At 42.8% G+C, this 18,068-nt stretch overlaps 1 protein-coding gene and 1 long non-coding RNA gene across 2 annotated transcripts in view; one reads left to right on the forward strand and one right to left on the reverse strand.

Moving 5' to 3' along the window:
• LOC115055240 (cGMP-dependent protein kinase 1) overlaps nt 1–3,192 on the reverse strand; it is a 68,360-nt gene extending 65,168 nt beyond the window's left edge. Inside the window, exon 1 of the mRNA XM_029520899.1 lies at nt 2,457–3,192. Coding sequence (XP_029376759.1) covers nt 2,457–2,713 — 257 coding nt within the window. The 5' untranslated portion in view covers nt 2,714–3,192. The remainder of the gene's footprint in view (nt 1–2,456) is intronic.
• Nucleotides 3,193–16,577: 13,385 nt separating this feature from the next.
• On the forward strand, nt 16,578–17,413 carry LOC115055847 (uncharacterized). The gene is made up of 2 exons (XR_003841720.1): nt 16,578–16,711; nt 16,980–17,413. It is a non-coding gene; the product is annotated as an uncharacterized LOC115055847 (long non-coding RNA).
• Nucleotides 17,414–18,068: the final 655 nt, after the last annotated feature.

Below are 18,068 nucleotides of genomic sequence, written 5' to 3' on the forward strand. Positions count from 1 at the left end.
ATATCTAATGGTAAATTTAGCTCTGGTCCTCGTGTTGTGTGGACTAGTTGTGTATTTAGACGGGCAAATGTGCAAATATAAGTATGTCATATTTAAACCAGCTACATATATACATATGGGGAGGGGGGGTGCTGTGTGTGTGTGTGTGTGTGAAATGCTTGTTGGACCTGCCCGCCTTACCAAAAAGTCTGGGCTGTTGAAAAAATGTATTCAGACAGATTTAAAAAGACCAAAGGTGCAAGAGGCAAACAAATGATGAGGATCTCGCAGAAGGCCGAAGAGACGCAGTAAAGTGGAAAAAAAGTGCCAAAGCTCACCAATTCTCCACAGCAGCTCCATGTTCCTCAGCTAATCTTGGTGCCTGTCCACATTATTGAGTCAGCTGAAGCTCTGCGAGCAGTTTGGCCCCATGAGCTCTGGACAATTTGACAGTGGGATAAACTGACAAACTAATAGGCTGAGGAGTTAACTGAAGCTAAAATAGCAATTACTGGGCTGATTCATGGGTCAGGCGCTCGATGATGGAGCCAGGCAGATTCCTATTTGCCTGTGAAGATCTGTGTTTTTGGTGTGTGGGTAAAAAAAAGGCGTCCTTTGCCCCTACAAACAGCCCCCCCCCCTCCGTGTAAACCACCTCAGACTGAGGCAGCCGGCCTGACAGAAGAGCTCAGCCGCCCTCTTGTGGTGGCATACAGCCTCAATAACAGCTTCAGGCAGCACAAGTCTAACACGTCTCACACTCCTGTGCAATTTTTAGGAAATCAAGTTTAAAGCTAAAGTGTTCCACTTTGACAACTGATATGTTGGATAGAAGAGCTCGGCACTTCTCTCGGTGTGACTGTGAAACTTTAAATGTCTTCCAAAGCAAGCGTGGAGAATTGAACACCTGTTTCAGCCGCTAAAATTCAACATGATGAAAATGTTTTCTCGGGCTTTTCTCTAAATTCACACACCAAATGGGGCCAAACTGTTTTTCTCTTGTGAAAACAACCATAAGATAAACTCTGGTGAGCAGCACAATGCCTCAGCAGCAACAAAGTTTACTTCATATCAGGGAACTTCAGGTGGTTTCATCTCTACATCCGCACATCATCCAAAAAAAAAAAAAAAAAAAGTCGTTCCACTGTCCTTCAAAGATCCTCTGGGCTTTAAATTTCACCTCTCCAGCCATCCAGTTCTGCCCTTTTCCTATTCAGATCAATAGAAACAGGATCCGCTGCTCCATGCCGCGGTAATCCGATGAGCGGGGCTGCTGCTGGTGCCACGTCTCTAATGGGAGGGAAGGGACGGATGGGGTGAGGGTGGGGGGGTGCAGGGGGGGTCACAGGGTCTCCGACCCCGCAGCGGGCACAGGAGAGCGCAGGTCTCCTCCCCGGAACGCAGTTGGCACCGGCAGCAGCCGTGTCTGTTTTGCCAACGCAACATGTAACCAGCCTGCGAATCCGCTGAAGGACCACTGAAGACCTGCCTGCGCCTCATCAGAGCAGAGTAGGCCTGCGGATCAGGAGCCTTTTCACGATGACCCCCGGTGCTGCAGAGAGGCCCCCACAGCCTCAGGGAGCTCGGGTTATTCGTGACTCTGAACAATTTTCATTCTTCTTGGCTCACGACTTTCTGTGGCCTTCATCGTTTGGGTGAAGCTCACGCTGAGCATCAGCTAATGAGTGCAAATAATGGCCTGTCCTGTCAGCAATTTGTTCATGCATATGACGTGTGTGTGTGTGTGTGTGTGTGTGTCTTCATGTGTGTTTACAATAGCCCATAACCAGTATAGACTTTAATGTACCCTGATGGGGTTCTAATAATACAGAGAAACTTGGGTGGATGGGAAATATGAGATGTTACCTGATGGCCCCTTTAAGCAGGGCCTCACATGAAATCCTCCAAAATCGGTTCAGCCATACTGTAAAGGCTAAAAAGAGCACCTAAAGGTGACGAAGGAAGCATATGGTCAAACAAAGCGTTTTCTAATGGAGTATTAAATATCCTCAGACATGCACTTCGGGTCCTCGGCGTCCAGCTACTAAAAGCCAATAATGCATCGCACTTCCTCCCGTCTGTGTCCTCTGGGACTGACATGATGGATCTGATCAATTAGGGGCTTTCTGAAGCTCGTCTTTGAGCTGCGTCATCTGGGCCCCAAGAATGAAAGTGCTCGTCCATTCATGGCAAACATCTCCATCTTCCATTTAAAGAAAAGGTTAAAGGAGGGGGGGGGGGGGCAGCTGTGTGAAGATAGGACTTAAAACTGCAGAGAGAAGTATGTTTGAAAGTGGAGATCAGTTCCAATCAGACTTCTGTTTAAGACCAGAGTTGTGACAGCTCTGTGGATTCACACGTTTAAAGGCAAACACTTTGATTCTAGTAGTGCAAAGAAAGAGAAAATGTGAAATGATAAAACGGGGTTGCAAAGCCTTCACAGTAAAGCCCCGCAGCCCTCTTAAAAACAGCCTTACCAGTCGGACTTGGGATATTTCCGAAACGGCTGCCTTGACAGGTCCTGGTGCGTCTGCGGCTCGGCGGAGATGCCCTGCGCCCTGCGGGTCCTCGGTCCGATAAGTTGAGCGCTGGGCAGAACGGACTGACATTTGTGCAGTTTTCTCTTCAGCTCTTGAATCTCGTCCTCCCTGTCCGCCAGCCGCCTCTCCAGGTCCCGTATCCGCTCCTCCTTTAGCAGCAGGATCTTGGCAAAGTCGTCCTCCAGGTCACTCATGGCGAAATCTGCCGTTAAACTTTTGTCGCGGATCCCACGCGTCGCGCACAAAAGGGCGGCTATTGAACTCCCGGCAGGACCCGGCACAGGGACGCCAAATGAAGCACAGCCCGGTAAAGACGCCCAGGAAGAGGTCCCCTTCGCCGCACACTTGTTTATTACTCAAGAAGGGGAAAAAAAAAGAGCAGAGCGATGTTTAACGGCGGGGAGCGGACGATTGATGGAGCTGCGTGTCGCTGGAGTCCGCCGATCCTCCGGGGAGCCGCTGATGATCCTTCATTGAGAAACCAATTACAGCAGCTCTTCCTCCTCCGAGGACGCCAAAGGCAGGGCCGACGAACTGGACACCAAAGAGCCGAGACAAACTCCTGCAGTTCACCGCCTCTCACCCCGCAGAGCAAACCGAGTCCTGCCTGCTGTCAAATATTTGTTTACCGTCTATCCGCTCAGCCTTCTTGGCCCCTCCGAAGCGACAAATGTGCAATGTTGAACATCCAGATCACACCCCCCACCACCTAATGCAAAAAAATAAATAAAAAATTCCCCCACAGCCTCACTCCCTTCATAGAACCGAGTTAGAGTTTGTTTGTAATGGTCACATGTTATATCTGGAGTAAGCACACATCAGTGAAGTGACAGAAATCTCCCTATAAGGCAAATAAGGGCTCTTGTATTGGAAATGGGAAGCTTTGTTTTCAGTCCTGATAATGGGATTTATTCTAATCTGATCTAATCCTGTGCGAACTTTTTTCTTTTAGGGTTGTTTGCGAAATCCTCATGACAGGGGAAATGAGAAATCTCGGCTTGAACAACAAACTATAGTTTCAGAAGAGAGAAAGAAGGTGTTATTGGATGCATCCTGCGTTCAAGTAACATTAAAGTCTATTACACAACAGATTCAGAGCGTGTTATCCTACTGATTAGAGTAATCAGTAATTACATACTCTGGCAACACTGCTCATCACTTTCATCTGCAGCACTCCGTGTGGCCTGAAGAGACTTTCAGGAATAGATCATCACTTTGCCCGCTGCAATATTAATCTCCAAACCCAGCTAGACATTTTCTATGCACCATTTTTCATTCTCTTGAATCTGTTTCAACTCAATGAATTCATTGAGGGGAAAAAAGGAAAAAATAGGAGGGAGCTCATGGGTACCAGAGGGATGTTTCATTAACATTCTGGGTTAAAAATAGAGCGAGCAGATCTTCCTTTTTGTGGTGTAGTTCAACATATCTCACCCTTATCTAATGCTTGCCTCAACTCTTTATTTTCACGGAGAGCAATGCTGGAACGGGTTGCTGCAAGGGTTGAAATGCATTGATCTGTGGACTTTTACTCCACGTTATTTCCAGTCCTCCAAATGCATCAATATTGTGATGATAACTCATCGTAGACCTTTGTCTCCCGGATCACATGGCTCGCACTCATGATCTTGCTCCTCTCTGTGTAGTTTCCATGTTTCGGAGTTATTGTGAGCACCAAAGTGAATGGCACCGGCGTTGAAAGACGAGGTGAGGGCCGGGGCTGTGCTGTTATCAGTATGGAAAACAGTGCTTGATCAATTATGTATGCAGCAGACACTGTGTCCATTATGACAGTGGTCAATTAAGTGTCACCTTCCTTGACCCTGTCCATATCCATGGAGAATATGGTCGCAGTGGAAAGGCACTACAGATATCCTATTGAAGAAAAGGACATTCATGCATTGAGACAAAAAGCTGAATATTATCAACGAGGTCTCTTTGATCTCATGTTCTTGCCAAAATCAATATCCACTTTCAGTGCCTTTATCTATATATACACAACTCAATCATCGCCATGGCTATATCAGCATCACTGACTTAAAATGCATTTCCGGTCTGCCTCCATGCTGGATTATATCCATGTTTATATAGAGTGAGTTATGCTGCACTGCCAGTTTGAACTAGTTTTGTCTGAGCACTCCATAAGTCATCTCCTTTGGATGTTGTGGGTTAGGTAATGGGCGGCAAGTTAACCTTCACGCACCCAGGGATAGAAGCTCTGACTGCACACAAGAGTGGCTGTTCATGGGCGTCACTGAGGTCATGAGTGCTGAGTCGGGCTGCTCTGTAAATAAAAGCTTCATGTGCTGCATTCGCAGTGTTTTTAAAGCGTCTCTGGGCACAGAGACTCTGGTGCCCTCTTGTTCGCCTCAGGGACAGATCGGCTTACGGAAGAGAACAGTTCAGACATTAGTCACTGTTTTCCTGTAAAACACTCACACTAACACACACACACACACACACACACACACACACACACACACACACGTACATGCACATGCACATGCACATGAAATAGAGAGAGGTATCTTGGGTATACCCAGACATATGCTTGCACATCTTTATCACCCACGCACACTCTCGCATTCAAAGATTTATGTAACTCTCCACAAAGCTTAAATCCCCCCAGACACAAACATGGTCATGCCAGCAGCTTGTATTGAAACCTTAGAGGGGGTTACTGTAAGTGCAACAGTAGGAAGGGTGTGTTGCTTTGTCTCTAGCAAATCGTCTCCCTCAAGCCCCAAGCGTCTTTGATACTACATCTGACTGTGCGCTCGGTCTCTCTGCTGCCAGTCCCAGTGGGACAGCACCAGCTGGCCGCCTGCCTGGATATGTGGTCCCAGGAGAGGTAAGATGAGCTTGAGGAGAAAGTGAAAGGAGAGAGACATCACGGGACAAGGACAGGAGAGGTGCTTTAGCCTGGAGCAATCTAATTCTTTGCCTCTCCGGTCCCATAAAACACTACAGCAAACGTGGCACTCAAGCAGCGGCAGCATCATACGCCAACTTCATATCTCATCGATGTAGTCTCACATTGTAATATGATCTCACATCCAGAGCTGCAGATTGATCACTTGACTCACACTGGAGATAAATAGACACAGAGCTCAGGAAATTGACTTACCAAACGCAATAATGATACTTCCTTCCTGCCTTCCTGCATTAGCACTGTAAAAATCAGATAGGTGAGGATAAAGTGTATTTCACCTTTTTTTTTGCAACATCGCAGTGGGTTAAACTGGTTTTAGAGGTTTTGGCCTCAATGTTTTGATCAGCAATTTTACTGTTTTGGTTCAGTCTCATGATTCTCATCATCACTGTTTCCTGCCATACCAGACAGTTTTCAAATTAATGAACCCGCAGTACACTAACTGCCCCAAAACAGTGAGCAACTAGCCAACAAACAGAGTGGAGGATTTGGCACCTAAAGAGCCATATAATTGTCTCAGTAGCTGACAAAAACCAAAAATATCAAGATGTGGTTATTTGACTTTGATATATCAGCTTGGCATGACTATAAAGAAATGATGGTCTTTCTCCACATTTATCAAAGGCATTAAATGCATAATTAGGCAACTGCTTAAAAAGAAGATCTCCTTATCAATCCTATTTTTTTTTTTTAATTTGGATCAAGTCAAATTTGATTTGTGCTTAGTGACTTATTGCTATGCATGGCCAAGATTTTCCACTTCTGAAAGATATGAAACACAAAAATCCCCCAAATCCTAGCATTCAAGTAGCTGAAATAAAATAAATAAATAAATAAATAAATAAATAACCCTTGGTATTTGGGGCTTGATAAATGATAAGTTTAACGGTGGTGTCTTCCGGTTCATGTTCCGTCCTTGTTTGAACTCTAAATAAAGCATTAATAGTAAAGTGTGATTAAAAGAGATTACACACTGTCAGTGTGAGCGTGTGTGAAAAGTTGCTGGGGTCTGCTCGGTCTGGTGTAATGGACATTATGTTATGCCTATAAGGTGAACAGAAGGTCAAAGGTAACTGCTTAGAAATTCACATTCCTTTCAACATCCAGGTGTCCCGAGTTAGTGATGTCAACGCTAAGATGTCCACCAGCCCTGAAAGTTCCCAGCACTCACACAACACAAACTAATAAAGGAGACACCAACTGCCCACTTAACAACACAATCCGTGGCATTTAGATGAAAAGAAAAATGCTGCAAGTTCAAATGAATTGCAGTCGACAAGTTTGAATAAAACCAGAACAAAAACAATCGGGATCCATCAGTACCTGCTGCTTGGAACCTTAATGATGCTGGGAGCTCATTAATATGCCGCCATACTTGTTTTGGGATGACTGCTGGGGTTTTTTTGCTTTATAAAAGCCAATTTAAAAATGAAACCCAACAAGAAGGGCAGTCTCTGGGAAACCTGGTTGGCCCATTCAGTCCTCCATCCTGAATGTGAGCTAGCCTGCATCTTTTCTTCTGCACTAGTTAAATTATTATGCACTTCTTGTATGTTTATTTATTTATTAAAAAAATATTTCAATTACATGTGCAGCATATTACATTACGTTGCATGTATGTAGTCAAACTGGTTTTGTTCTTTATTTGGTTGTGATTAATCTAGTTGCACGTGTGTGGTATTTTTGTTTTGTCTGAGTGAATTGAACTTAGGGTTAGGGTTACAAAATGTCAGCTAAAAATAACAATTTAGGAGGAATAAATATTAATTAAAGAAAAAGTTAAAGCCAGGGACTCATTAATACGCTTTGTTTTGATGGCGAAGATGGAGGAGAATCTGCATTGTTTTCCTCAGTTTATCTTTCCCAGTCATGAGTGAATTGCTCTGGAAGTGTTTGCATCAAGGAGGGACAGAGTGCACATTCAGCACCAGGAGAAGACGAGAGACAGATATGTGCAAATTGCTCTGTGGGAAAATGGAAACCTCAGTCCAAACAGCATTCGTGTCTGCTCCGCCAGCAATCAGATTAGCTGGAACAGGTCTCTTTGGAAGGCCATCCAATGCTGTCTGACACTGTACCATCAAGGAGCAGCGTTGTGATGTCACTGCAGAAAAATTGAGTGTTTACGTTTCGGTTTCCTGCATGTATTTATCTTAACCACACTGCGGTATGTGATGGCTTAGAGGTCAGATGGACAAGCTTTGTTCTTGTGGTTTCCCTCAACAATGAATGAGGCCGTATGGTGATCTGGCTTTGTATCCAAACAAACTCTGTGGTGCTTACAGAGATATTTAACATTTACTCTGGTCTTCTGGGTCATCAAAGCTGTTCCCATTTTGGATCAAGTCTTTTACTACATTTTTACAAAAAGAAAAAAAAAAAAAAAAAAAAAAAAAAGTTAAATTTTTCATCGTCTTATTATTGATATCGACAATCAAAGGCTGACCTGAATGGAATGAAAAGAGGCACGTTGCATAAGTTGCGGAGAATCCCTCTCATCTCTCATGTTGCAAGACAGCAAACAGCCATTTTCCCACCACAGCTGCCTGCATGCAGCTGCTGCACTAAAGTAACAAACTAGTAGAGTGGTGGAGAGGTGGGATCTAAATGATGGCTGTGCGTGAAGGGACATTGCCTTGCTGATGACTCTAGCTTGCATCAGTCCTCTCAGCCTCACGCATACATTATCACTGTCTCGCTTTCTCCCTCTGCCCTCCTCCTGTGTGTTTGTGTCAGTTTAAGAGAGCGTGTTTAAAAAAGGTCATCACTCACAACACATCTGAGGTGAGCAACTACCAGAGGGCTGAGCTGGCGTAACTTTTTCTTGGAGCTCCAAGCGTGTTTCAAAGGATGTTAGACAGCCTCAAGAGAAATTTCTTCTTCTTGCGTAATAAGGTACAAACACACCTGAAGAATGAGTCACATAACTGGAGAGCTTGGACTGGAGTAGCGTGCCGTCATCAGGCTGTTTGCTTGGAATGCATTTAATGGAAGCTAGTTGGAGCAAGCACGTTCCTCCCCCAAGTGTAAACCCATACCATATGGAGTCTATATGTCAGCCTTTAGGCCGTTTTCTCCCTTTAGGAGCCAGGAGAAAGTTGTTCACATGCACCGGGTTGAATCCTGAAAGCCATTTTATTTAGAATGTTTTCTTTGCTATCTTGTTGGGCTTTCTCAACTATTTGGTCGAACTGCCCATCTTCCCGAAAAATCTGACAAAGTGCGTATGGCCAAGAAAAGCACACAGCAGTTTTCAAAATGAAACATTTTCCATTAGCTTCATTCCAGGAACCAAAACATTCTTAGCTTGTGGCCCATTTGTGGTACTTAAGACGAATCATATCTATATTTGTGATTAATTTACATTTTTGGATAAGTATTGTGTGGCTTACTGAAAATAATGATATAAATTAAAGACTGTCATGTCTGATGACAGCATAAATCTAACATTATTTTTAACTGCCCAACCCTAACCCTTGCTTTAGATTTGTGAGATTGTTTCATTGGAAACACAGTTCCCAATGAAATAAAACTGTCTGATGTTGGACTAAGTGTTCAAATTGAAATTTAGTCACACTAAATCATAACAACAGCAGTGACTATTGACAGTTTACAGGTGGGTCTTTTATGTTTTATGTCTTTGGCGCCTGCTAATAATTTTTAAAATGTATTCATTTATTAGTCCTTAAGGTGTTTAAAAAAATGCAATAATTTTCCATAGTTCTATTCTGAGTTGGAAGCCTCTCTTGAAAATAAGATTCTTAAAGCCTTTACAAGACATTTTATTCCTTAATTGGCTTCAGTTCAGTGAACAACTGTCATGAGATAGGACAGAGATCGGACAGACATTTTATGTACCTTAGATTAAAGTTTAAGGTAACTAAGGGGGTTCTTCAGCAGAGGTGAAAGCAGCAGCAAGAAGTTTAGGTAGGACAAATGTTCTTTACAAGCTTAAATGTCAAGAGGCTTGCGGTCAATTTAAAAAATGTGATGATAGACATTCTAAACTAAAATTGAGCATCTCTAACAGAAGAACAGAGACTCAAATCATAAGGAAATAAAACACAGGTATAATAATAATAATAATAATTATAATTAAGTGTGTGTGTGAGCAGGAAAAACTGCACTGTTGGATTATTGATGACATTATACTGCATCATACTGTATATAAATGAGAAGAGGGCAGATGTGATGAACAACAGCATCTGAAAAACATCATGTCTATTCAATGAGTATATGATATATTATAATTGTGTATTATATCATCAGACGGGTTGAAGAGTTAACAGATTAAGGTAGAGATTGCCTTTCACTGTTTTGTGTGAAGTTGCAACCAAACTTTTTTATGCTTGTTTAATAAATTCTTTGCTCTCCTGGTTAAAATCGGGAATAAATGAAAGTATTCTGTTCATTGTTACAAAAGACAAGGAAAAACAGCAACACCTCGATTGGTGGATCATGACATTCACAGGCATTTCCCATCATGCATTTTAAATTATCATAATGTCTCACTATTTATAATCTCATAATTTGAAGGTAAAATCATATAAAGGTAGGAGAAGTAAGGTGTGACAGGGAAAGCTCAAGTCCTTTCAAGCTGCACTTCACTGAAACAATCAAGTAAATATATTTTGCCTGGTTAGCTGAAGGACCTCAGCTGACCTCCTCAGTCCTCAGATGACTAAAAAAACAAGTCTTGCACGCCTGAATTCCTCTGACACATGCCTATCTCTACGGGGTTCCTCGCACACTAAACAAGCTTTACAGAACCTGAGGAAGGGCATAATGTAAAGTCGGTCCAAACGTCTGGAGCCAGATCTGACAGCAGTTCACCCTCACCTCATAAGCGCCCATAAAAGTCAGCACCCTAACCCTAAAAATAGACACTGGCAGTCAGAGGGACAGTAACAAATCAGTAGGAGGACCACTCGGGTCTGATAGGAAAGGGTCCTCAGATGGTGAAGCTTTGTTTGCTGTCATTATGCTGATCTTTGACCTGTCCCTGAACCGAGCCTCTCGCGATGTGCACTGTCAACTAAAAATTCTGTCGTATTGTGTTTTACTTTTCCGTTGAAGGCTTTGAAAGCTACTACTGTGCTTTAATGTTTTCACCAATAACTTAAGGGTTCATTACCCCCTAACTCTACTAATATTCCGAGCATCAGCTCTTTGGGAGAATTTTCTCCTTCATGCACAGTTGATTTTGGCTCCTTTGCAACCAAAGGGCCTCCACATTCCCATCTCAGCTGGACATTCAACAGGCCACCACCTGCAGCATGTCAACAAACCAGCAAAGGGTTAACAATCCCCCTCTCATTCTGAAACCATTTACCATTAGCCTATCTCCAGGGTGCTGTAAAAAGTACTGTGTGAAAGTACTTTTAGGTCTTGTCAGCGAACACTGTCAAGTTATAAGTGAAAAATAGAAACAACAGAGGCAGCAAGACGTATATGAAGGAGGGGGACATACAGCAACACAAAAGACAAGGAGCAGACATGAGATTATACTGATTAAGGTACAAAAGAAGCAGGATCCAGAGATACTGAGGATAAAGATACTGTTAAAGCGAACCATTACAAAAAAAGACTGTCTTTGACTGACATTTGTTCGTGGCTGTGCCTGCTCACAGTGGGTGAAGGAAAAACACTGTCTTGTGTCAGCTGTCACTTCTGAGTCCGCTGAGAGATAACGTGAGAGACAATGTGAGAGAAGATGCCCACAGTCTGTCTTTCAGCCACATGCACATGCTTAGACACCCCCCTCCACCCCCCTTCCCCCCACCCCAGCCCACCACCACCTTGATATAACCATGCTGGAACATCTTTTGTTGTCACTTTGTTTTGTTGTCATTTTTTCACACACAGATTGGGGTGAGTCAGCGCATGGCCATTGAAAGTTGGGCTTTCCTAAGTCGTCTTGCTGAAAAGATTGAGTGACTGCTAAAAAGAACAACATCAATTTTCTTTGACAGCAGAATGTGCCAATCTGCTTTGATGTCTGATTCAAGAAACCATCCTTCAGCAAAAAGAAGTAGGCTCACTGGTTATTTCAAGCAAATGCAATTTCCATATTTGCATAAGAAAGACCAGACTGATATTAGGTGAGATTGAGATCTTGTCTGCGTCTCCTCTTGGCTTGGTGCTGATTTGCATTGCGTTGCAGTTGCCTGGTAGCCAGCGATGCCCTCTTCATTTCCGATCGACATCACATGGCGCCAGAAGAGCTCACCCAGAATAACTGGACAAGGCTCCAGAGGCAACTGCTCACTAATGCAATACGTACAAGCAGAGATGCCATCTCCTTCATGGCTATCGCGGCAGAGTATCAGTGCGAGAGATAACCAGAAACGGAGGGATGTTCTTCATAGATGCTTGGATGAATCTGTGCCTCTATTAGATAACGGGTATCCGGTATGTTTGCCCGACATTTAATCATGGGAAACTCTTCTGACTTTGCAGATGTAGTAAACATCTGACTGTATTTTGTAGATGAGCCAATATCACTGTTCACCCCTGAGAAATTTTAAAGGGAGGGGGGAAAAAAAAAAAAAAAAAAAAGTAGATGATTCAACTTGAAGGAAGGCCTGGAGAAATCTGGTTCAGAGTGCGGCTTGGCTGCAGGACAACGCTTCAAGTCTTCATGTTCCAAGCGTGATCACTCTTCTTTTGCATGTGCAGCAGTAAATCACCCATGCAAGTGTCCCTTCTAACAACCCACTGAATTTGTAAATGCTCACAGCGAACAGCAGCATCACTTGGTGGACATGCTCATCATCCCATGTAGATTTATTTCTGAGCTTCAGTCTCATCTCGACCGTCACTGCTTTATCAGCCATGTCAAACATATGCATATATAAGTCCTGTGAACCACTTATTTGACTTTCTTTAAAATAGAACACTAAATGTTACATAATCACAGCCAAATAAGTGTGATTGTGTAAAACTGTTGGGTGGATATAGGATATATTTCAGCTTCTCCAAAAAATGCAATAAAGATGAAACAGTTACTCAATAAGCTTTTACAAGCTCTGCTTTGACTTTTTTAAAGTCCCTGAATGAAGCAACTCCAGAACACAGTTCCTCTTCTGAATATCCAATTTCCAATTCTGACTAAGACAAAATAAGAATGCATCTTATGAAGCCAGACGTGCTCCAGTATTTGGTTCAAGGACATTTTGCACATGGTGAATACTTTCTTGAGTAAACGCACTCTATATATGGTCATTGTTTTGTGTCTGGTCATTTTAGCTCTCTAAGTGATAATAATACTAAAAAATATATATATATATATACACAACCAGTCTTTACAATGTCCAAATGCCATCCGAAGCCACAGTGATATATTGGGGGTGGGGGGGTAGGGAGGTGGGGGTTTGGGGGCTTGCTTTCTGAAAAATGATCCATGTGCAGTAGTAAGTTAGCCAGCAGGGTTTGACTCAAAGCCTGAAAATACAACGATTGCCAAGAATCATAAACAGTATTGCTCACCATCCTACTGAGAATCATCGGAGGAGCAGAAAATAGGAGGGAGGAGGAGGGTGGTCTGATTTCAGTCTACATCACAGTTGGCTGCAATGTTTCCAAATCATCCTGTACCTGTTGGCGGACCTTTTGTTTCCTCTTCAGGCCTGGACTCTGATCCAATACTGGTGGGGGGAAAAAAAATTAGACAAATTTACTTTTCACCTGACTTGACTGTGACTGACTGCCAAGTAATGTTCATATCAACGCATGAAAAGTCTGTGTTGAGTTTCTCAGCATGCCCTGAGAGCCGTGTGTTGTCAGGACGAGGTCAAGCAGAACATTTTAACGCCCTGAGCAACACACCTACAGTAAGTGCAGCCACGATCTGTCGTCTCTCCCAGGTTAAAGCTCAGGACGTTCTGAATCATAGCATCAAGAGACGTGCCCTTCTGCCTGCAAGGTATTTTTAGCGTCGCAATTTATCCGCTACATTAAAGCTGCTCTAATCAATATGTTTTGATCAACAATGAGATGAATGAGTCACTGTGCGTATTGTAAAATGGGCCCCTGAGTTATTTTGCTCAAAAAGAATAACAATCAAAAATGTTTCTTTTTCCCCCAGCTGTACTTTAAGATTGTTTTCATTTCTGTTTCCCGACTTGGCCCCAGCAGCCAGTTTTTTGTTTTTTTTTTAGCAGGAAAACTATAAAGAACCAGATACACATATACTGCATGTCCAGTGCAACTATCTGCTGAGCATGGCGCTGCATTTAGCAACCAAAGATCTAGATATTTCCATCACGAGTGAACATAGAGCGAAACGCGCCTAATGGAGTATGAATAGTACATAAGCAGGTTGAAAGGAAGACACGGACTCGTATTGTTGCTGAAACAGGAGGACAAACTAAACCCACGTTACTGTGATCAGTAGATGCAGGCAGTTCAGCCGTGTGGTCAAATGACACTTTGTCAAACAGGATCTGAGACCTGAGGAGAGTCAGCTTGCCATCTGCTCACCCGAGCATGCCAGCCACTTGGCTGCTTTCCAAAGTCTCTCAAAAAAAAATAAAATACTCTACAGCTGAAGAATAAAAAAAAAAAGTGTCTGTTCATGGATGATGCATCCAGGTAGGGCAGCGAGACGGCTGAAGATGTCTGCGTTTATTCGGCCGGCTGTGCCAGCACCGGTGGTGAACGCTCTCAACAGATGGCTCAGAAACAGTTTCCATTAGTCATGAGAGTGTCCCCTCAGTCGCTGTGATGTGACTTTTGATTTGTTACATCACAGAGTGTGCCGGTCTCTGGGATTACTCCAACTTGGCCCCATCCAAGCCTATAGAAGAGGAAGCAAAGTCACACAGCGTGTCCCATTTTAACAGCACAGTCTGAGCTGGAGTTTGACTTCAAGCCTCACAGCTTCTATGAGCACGGCCGGGTGGTGACCTACGCCACTGAAGATCCACACCTTGCCTTTCTGGCTGTTATGACTGCCATTTACCAGGTCAGTTCCCCAGGGGTCCATGGACAAACTGAAACACAATCACAAGTGGTCAGAGGCTGCAGGGAGTGTTGGCACAAATGACAGAGCGCGGTAAGATGAGGGAGCTCTGAAGTGAGAATGAACTCAGTGGTTAGTAAGGAGGAGAAGACATGACCACATCTTTAAGCTCTGGTCATTTCATGGCTCTTGAGATGTGTGTGGAGCCCTGATGGTGGAGGGCGGGAGACGTTACATCTCACCAACCCTAATGGTAGCGCAAGAGATGAAATCTTTAGAGCTGTCGGTGTCTTCAGCAGCAGCAGCCACCACATTCACTCTAGGCCTCAAGTGCATTGTTAATATCGAATCTCTTGAGAGGAAACTTGAAATAAAAATAGTCTCAGTGATAGAGCCCTTCAGCTGTATAGTGCTGTTTCTCTCCTCATCTAAAAGTAGTTAGCAATAAAAGATGTGGGAACTTGTAAAAATATTTATCAATTTTTCAGTCCTTTGATTGCAACAAAGTAGACCAATATAGCTGCTGTATACTTCAGATTATCATCTATGTTGGTCTTTTTTTTTCCTCTTCGTTTTTCAGAGTTTTAATTGCCTGACTTCAGCTTGTGGTGGGTAATTCCGCATTGCAGGCTTCTAGTTTAAATGCTTTTAAGTCTACCTGCACAAGACACAGCCACAGTTAGCAAGTAGCTGGTGAACACAGTTGAGGCAGCTAAAGAAGCTGGTATTTCCTCCAAGGAAATATTTACATGAACATAATACTAAATTGATGTTGTGTTTCCATACCTGATGAACATAAATACAGGTTTATACAGTAAACATGTGAAATGTTTACTGTATAAACCTAAAAGGTGATCAGGTCAATGTCATGCTCACAAGTTTCTGCTGCCCTCAAGTGGCAAAACACAAATAAATAAATAAAATCTGTTGTTGCACATGCAGACTCAGCTAATAATCATTATCAGTTATCTCATCGCCTTATTGTTACACATGCACCAAATACAAGATGTGTGGCTGAATTCATCTTAAAATTAATAACGTATACATCCTTTAAAGACATCCATCAGTCGATGAAAGTGTATGTATGTGTTTATATCTACTAACCATCACCACTGTAATCACAAAGAGGGAATGAGGTTACCGTCTGCAGCCTACTGTATACACAGAGGCAGGTTTATTATCCAAAACCTTCTTTCTAATACCATCCACTTTCCAAGTTGTCCATTAATAGGCAAAACTCCACTTGCACTGTAACATTATTTTCACAGACTAAGTATAGTAATACTGCTGTGAGTAGAAGAGAATGGCTTGTGAACTGTTGAATTAGAACAGTGTTTCTCTTGACCTCGTGGCCTTGAGGGAGGGGAGAGGAATCTGTAGCCGCAAAGGATTTTTTGTGCTGCAACCGTGTAGTTGTAAAAGAATAAAATAAAAAATAAAATTGAGTTTTCAGATATTGAGACATAATCAGTGGAAATGCTCTTCAGAGAAATGATTGTTGATGGTCACAACAGTGTAGAGAGGGGCCAGATTGGGAAACAGGTTGTCATGTAATGGACAACAGAGCAGAGCCTGTGTTTTCACATCTCAGTTAAAAAAAAAACATGTAGCCAACCATAAATATGTGCATGGAATAACAGTGCAAAACAAAATCCTCATATCAAAAGTCAGATCATGTGACATTACGGGAAAATATCGTTTTCTGTTCTCAGACTGCACACCTGCATCATTTTCATAAAAAGTACCTTTTGAACTATCTTCAGCGCATCACTTTTGCCTTTTTAATGTCGTCAGCTGAAACTAGAAGGTGTTTAGAGCGCAGACTCGCTCCTCTCTCTCTCTTCATCTCTCATTTGACTGTGTACAGTAGTAGTGTGTGGGAGTTCAGTTTGGCCGGCCGGTGCCATTTCTCCAGGATGCCAGCAAATTCTCCAGCAGGCCGAGGAGCCAGCTTGAAATAAATAGACGTCTATTTTCAGCCAAAGAATTATAATGATCTCTTAATCTTTCACAGGCAACTGCAGTAAACCCCTGAGGTGTAAGCAAACCACCTAGCAACATGATCTGATCGCCCATGTTATTGTCTGAGCTGGGGACAGGCATCATCCGTGGACAGCTTGCAGGGGCAGTGACCACTACAGATGGATGCCGGACAGACCATCAAATCATCTGCTAAATGAAAAAGAAATACTTAACTCAAAAAAAAAACATCCATAGGCTTTTTGTTCCTGGTGGATTGAAATCCTTAACAAGCCAACGGGGGAAGACTCCAGAGCAGAGCCTTCTGTCCAGGACTGGGTAAGTGAACAAACTTATGGACCCAACCGCTGCTTATCCAATCCCCTCTGGTCAGGAAGATACTGAAAAAATGTTACGATCAACAGCCTGGACATTCAAATGATGTCACAGTCAAGCAGAAAATACTGTAAAGTATATACGCGTTTTTGCTACTGTCCATGAGGACCAAAGTCTATCAGTCCAAACTAGACAGATACTCTACCTGTGGGGCTTTTGTAAAGCTCTGCAGAAGTAAACAGCCTCCTGACCACAGTGTTTCATGCCGCAGGGACCTGTCTGAGGCCTATAGCTACGATATAAGGGTCCTGGAGCACCACCGCCAGAGATGGCTGGGAAGCTGGAAGGAGAAGAAAAACAAATTGTTGACACAGCTTTGCTACAACATTGAAAGCATTGTCACCACCACCATCATTAAACAGCAGCTGAACTGGGTAGATGGCACAGTGGAACAGTGTTCAACACTGTTGCCTCACAGCAACAAAATTCTTGGCTCCCTCTGACCAAATTTATGGTAATCACAATTAAAGCAGTCCCTCTTTGATTTTCAAAATGAAATGCTAAGACTTGCATTCAGACTTCAAGAGGAAACTTAATCTGTCGAATGACAGATTAATATTAATGACATAGTTTCGATGGTTTTTGTTTTTGCACCAGAGATTTTCTGTATTCTCTGCATAAAAAAAAAAAAAAAAAAAAAAAAAAGAGCAAAAAAAATTTTTGCATTTCAGAGAATACAACAATTGAAACCACATTTCAAGGACCTTGAAATCTGACATAATAGATTTTTTTCTTTATCCAGTGGAAACAAGCTGCTAGCTCAACATCCACAGCTCTAATTTAAGATGATGTCAATAAAAAAAAAAAAATAAAATAAAAAAAAAAATCTTGTTTTTGCTCTGTTTGGTTTTCTGGGAGACACAGCTTCCCTGTTCCCTACCAGTCACTAACGTGTGACTGTACTCATAGGAAACGTACAAGGATCTAGTCTTTTGAGATGAAAGCTGTTGTGACCATAAACTTCACTTAAGAAAAGCATGAACACAAACGTGTAAAAGCTGAGTGGTGCTTTACATGATACTACTCTGTAAGCTCACGGCTGGAGACACCATTTGTCAAGGTGGCAGTATACAGCTGGAACACAAAATTGTACGCAATACCAGGTTGACTAGAAAGAACTGGGTGGCTGTGACTGAAGTTTGAAATGTACCTAAAAGACATCGAAAGCTTAAGAAGCCCAGAGAGACCAGAACGAATGCAGGAAATAACCATAACTAACATACTTCTTGTAGGTGGAGTGCACAAGTAGATACTGGAAGTGCAAACACATTTGAGGGGAGACCACCCATCCCTTTACAGG

Source organism: Echeneis naucrates, chromosome 15, assembly GCF_900963305.1.
Source record: "Echeneis naucrates chromosome 15, fEcheNa1.1, whole genome shotgun sequence".
Lineage (NCBI taxonomy): Eukaryota > Metazoa > Chordata > Actinopteri > Carangiformes > Echeneidae > Echeneis > Echeneis naucrates.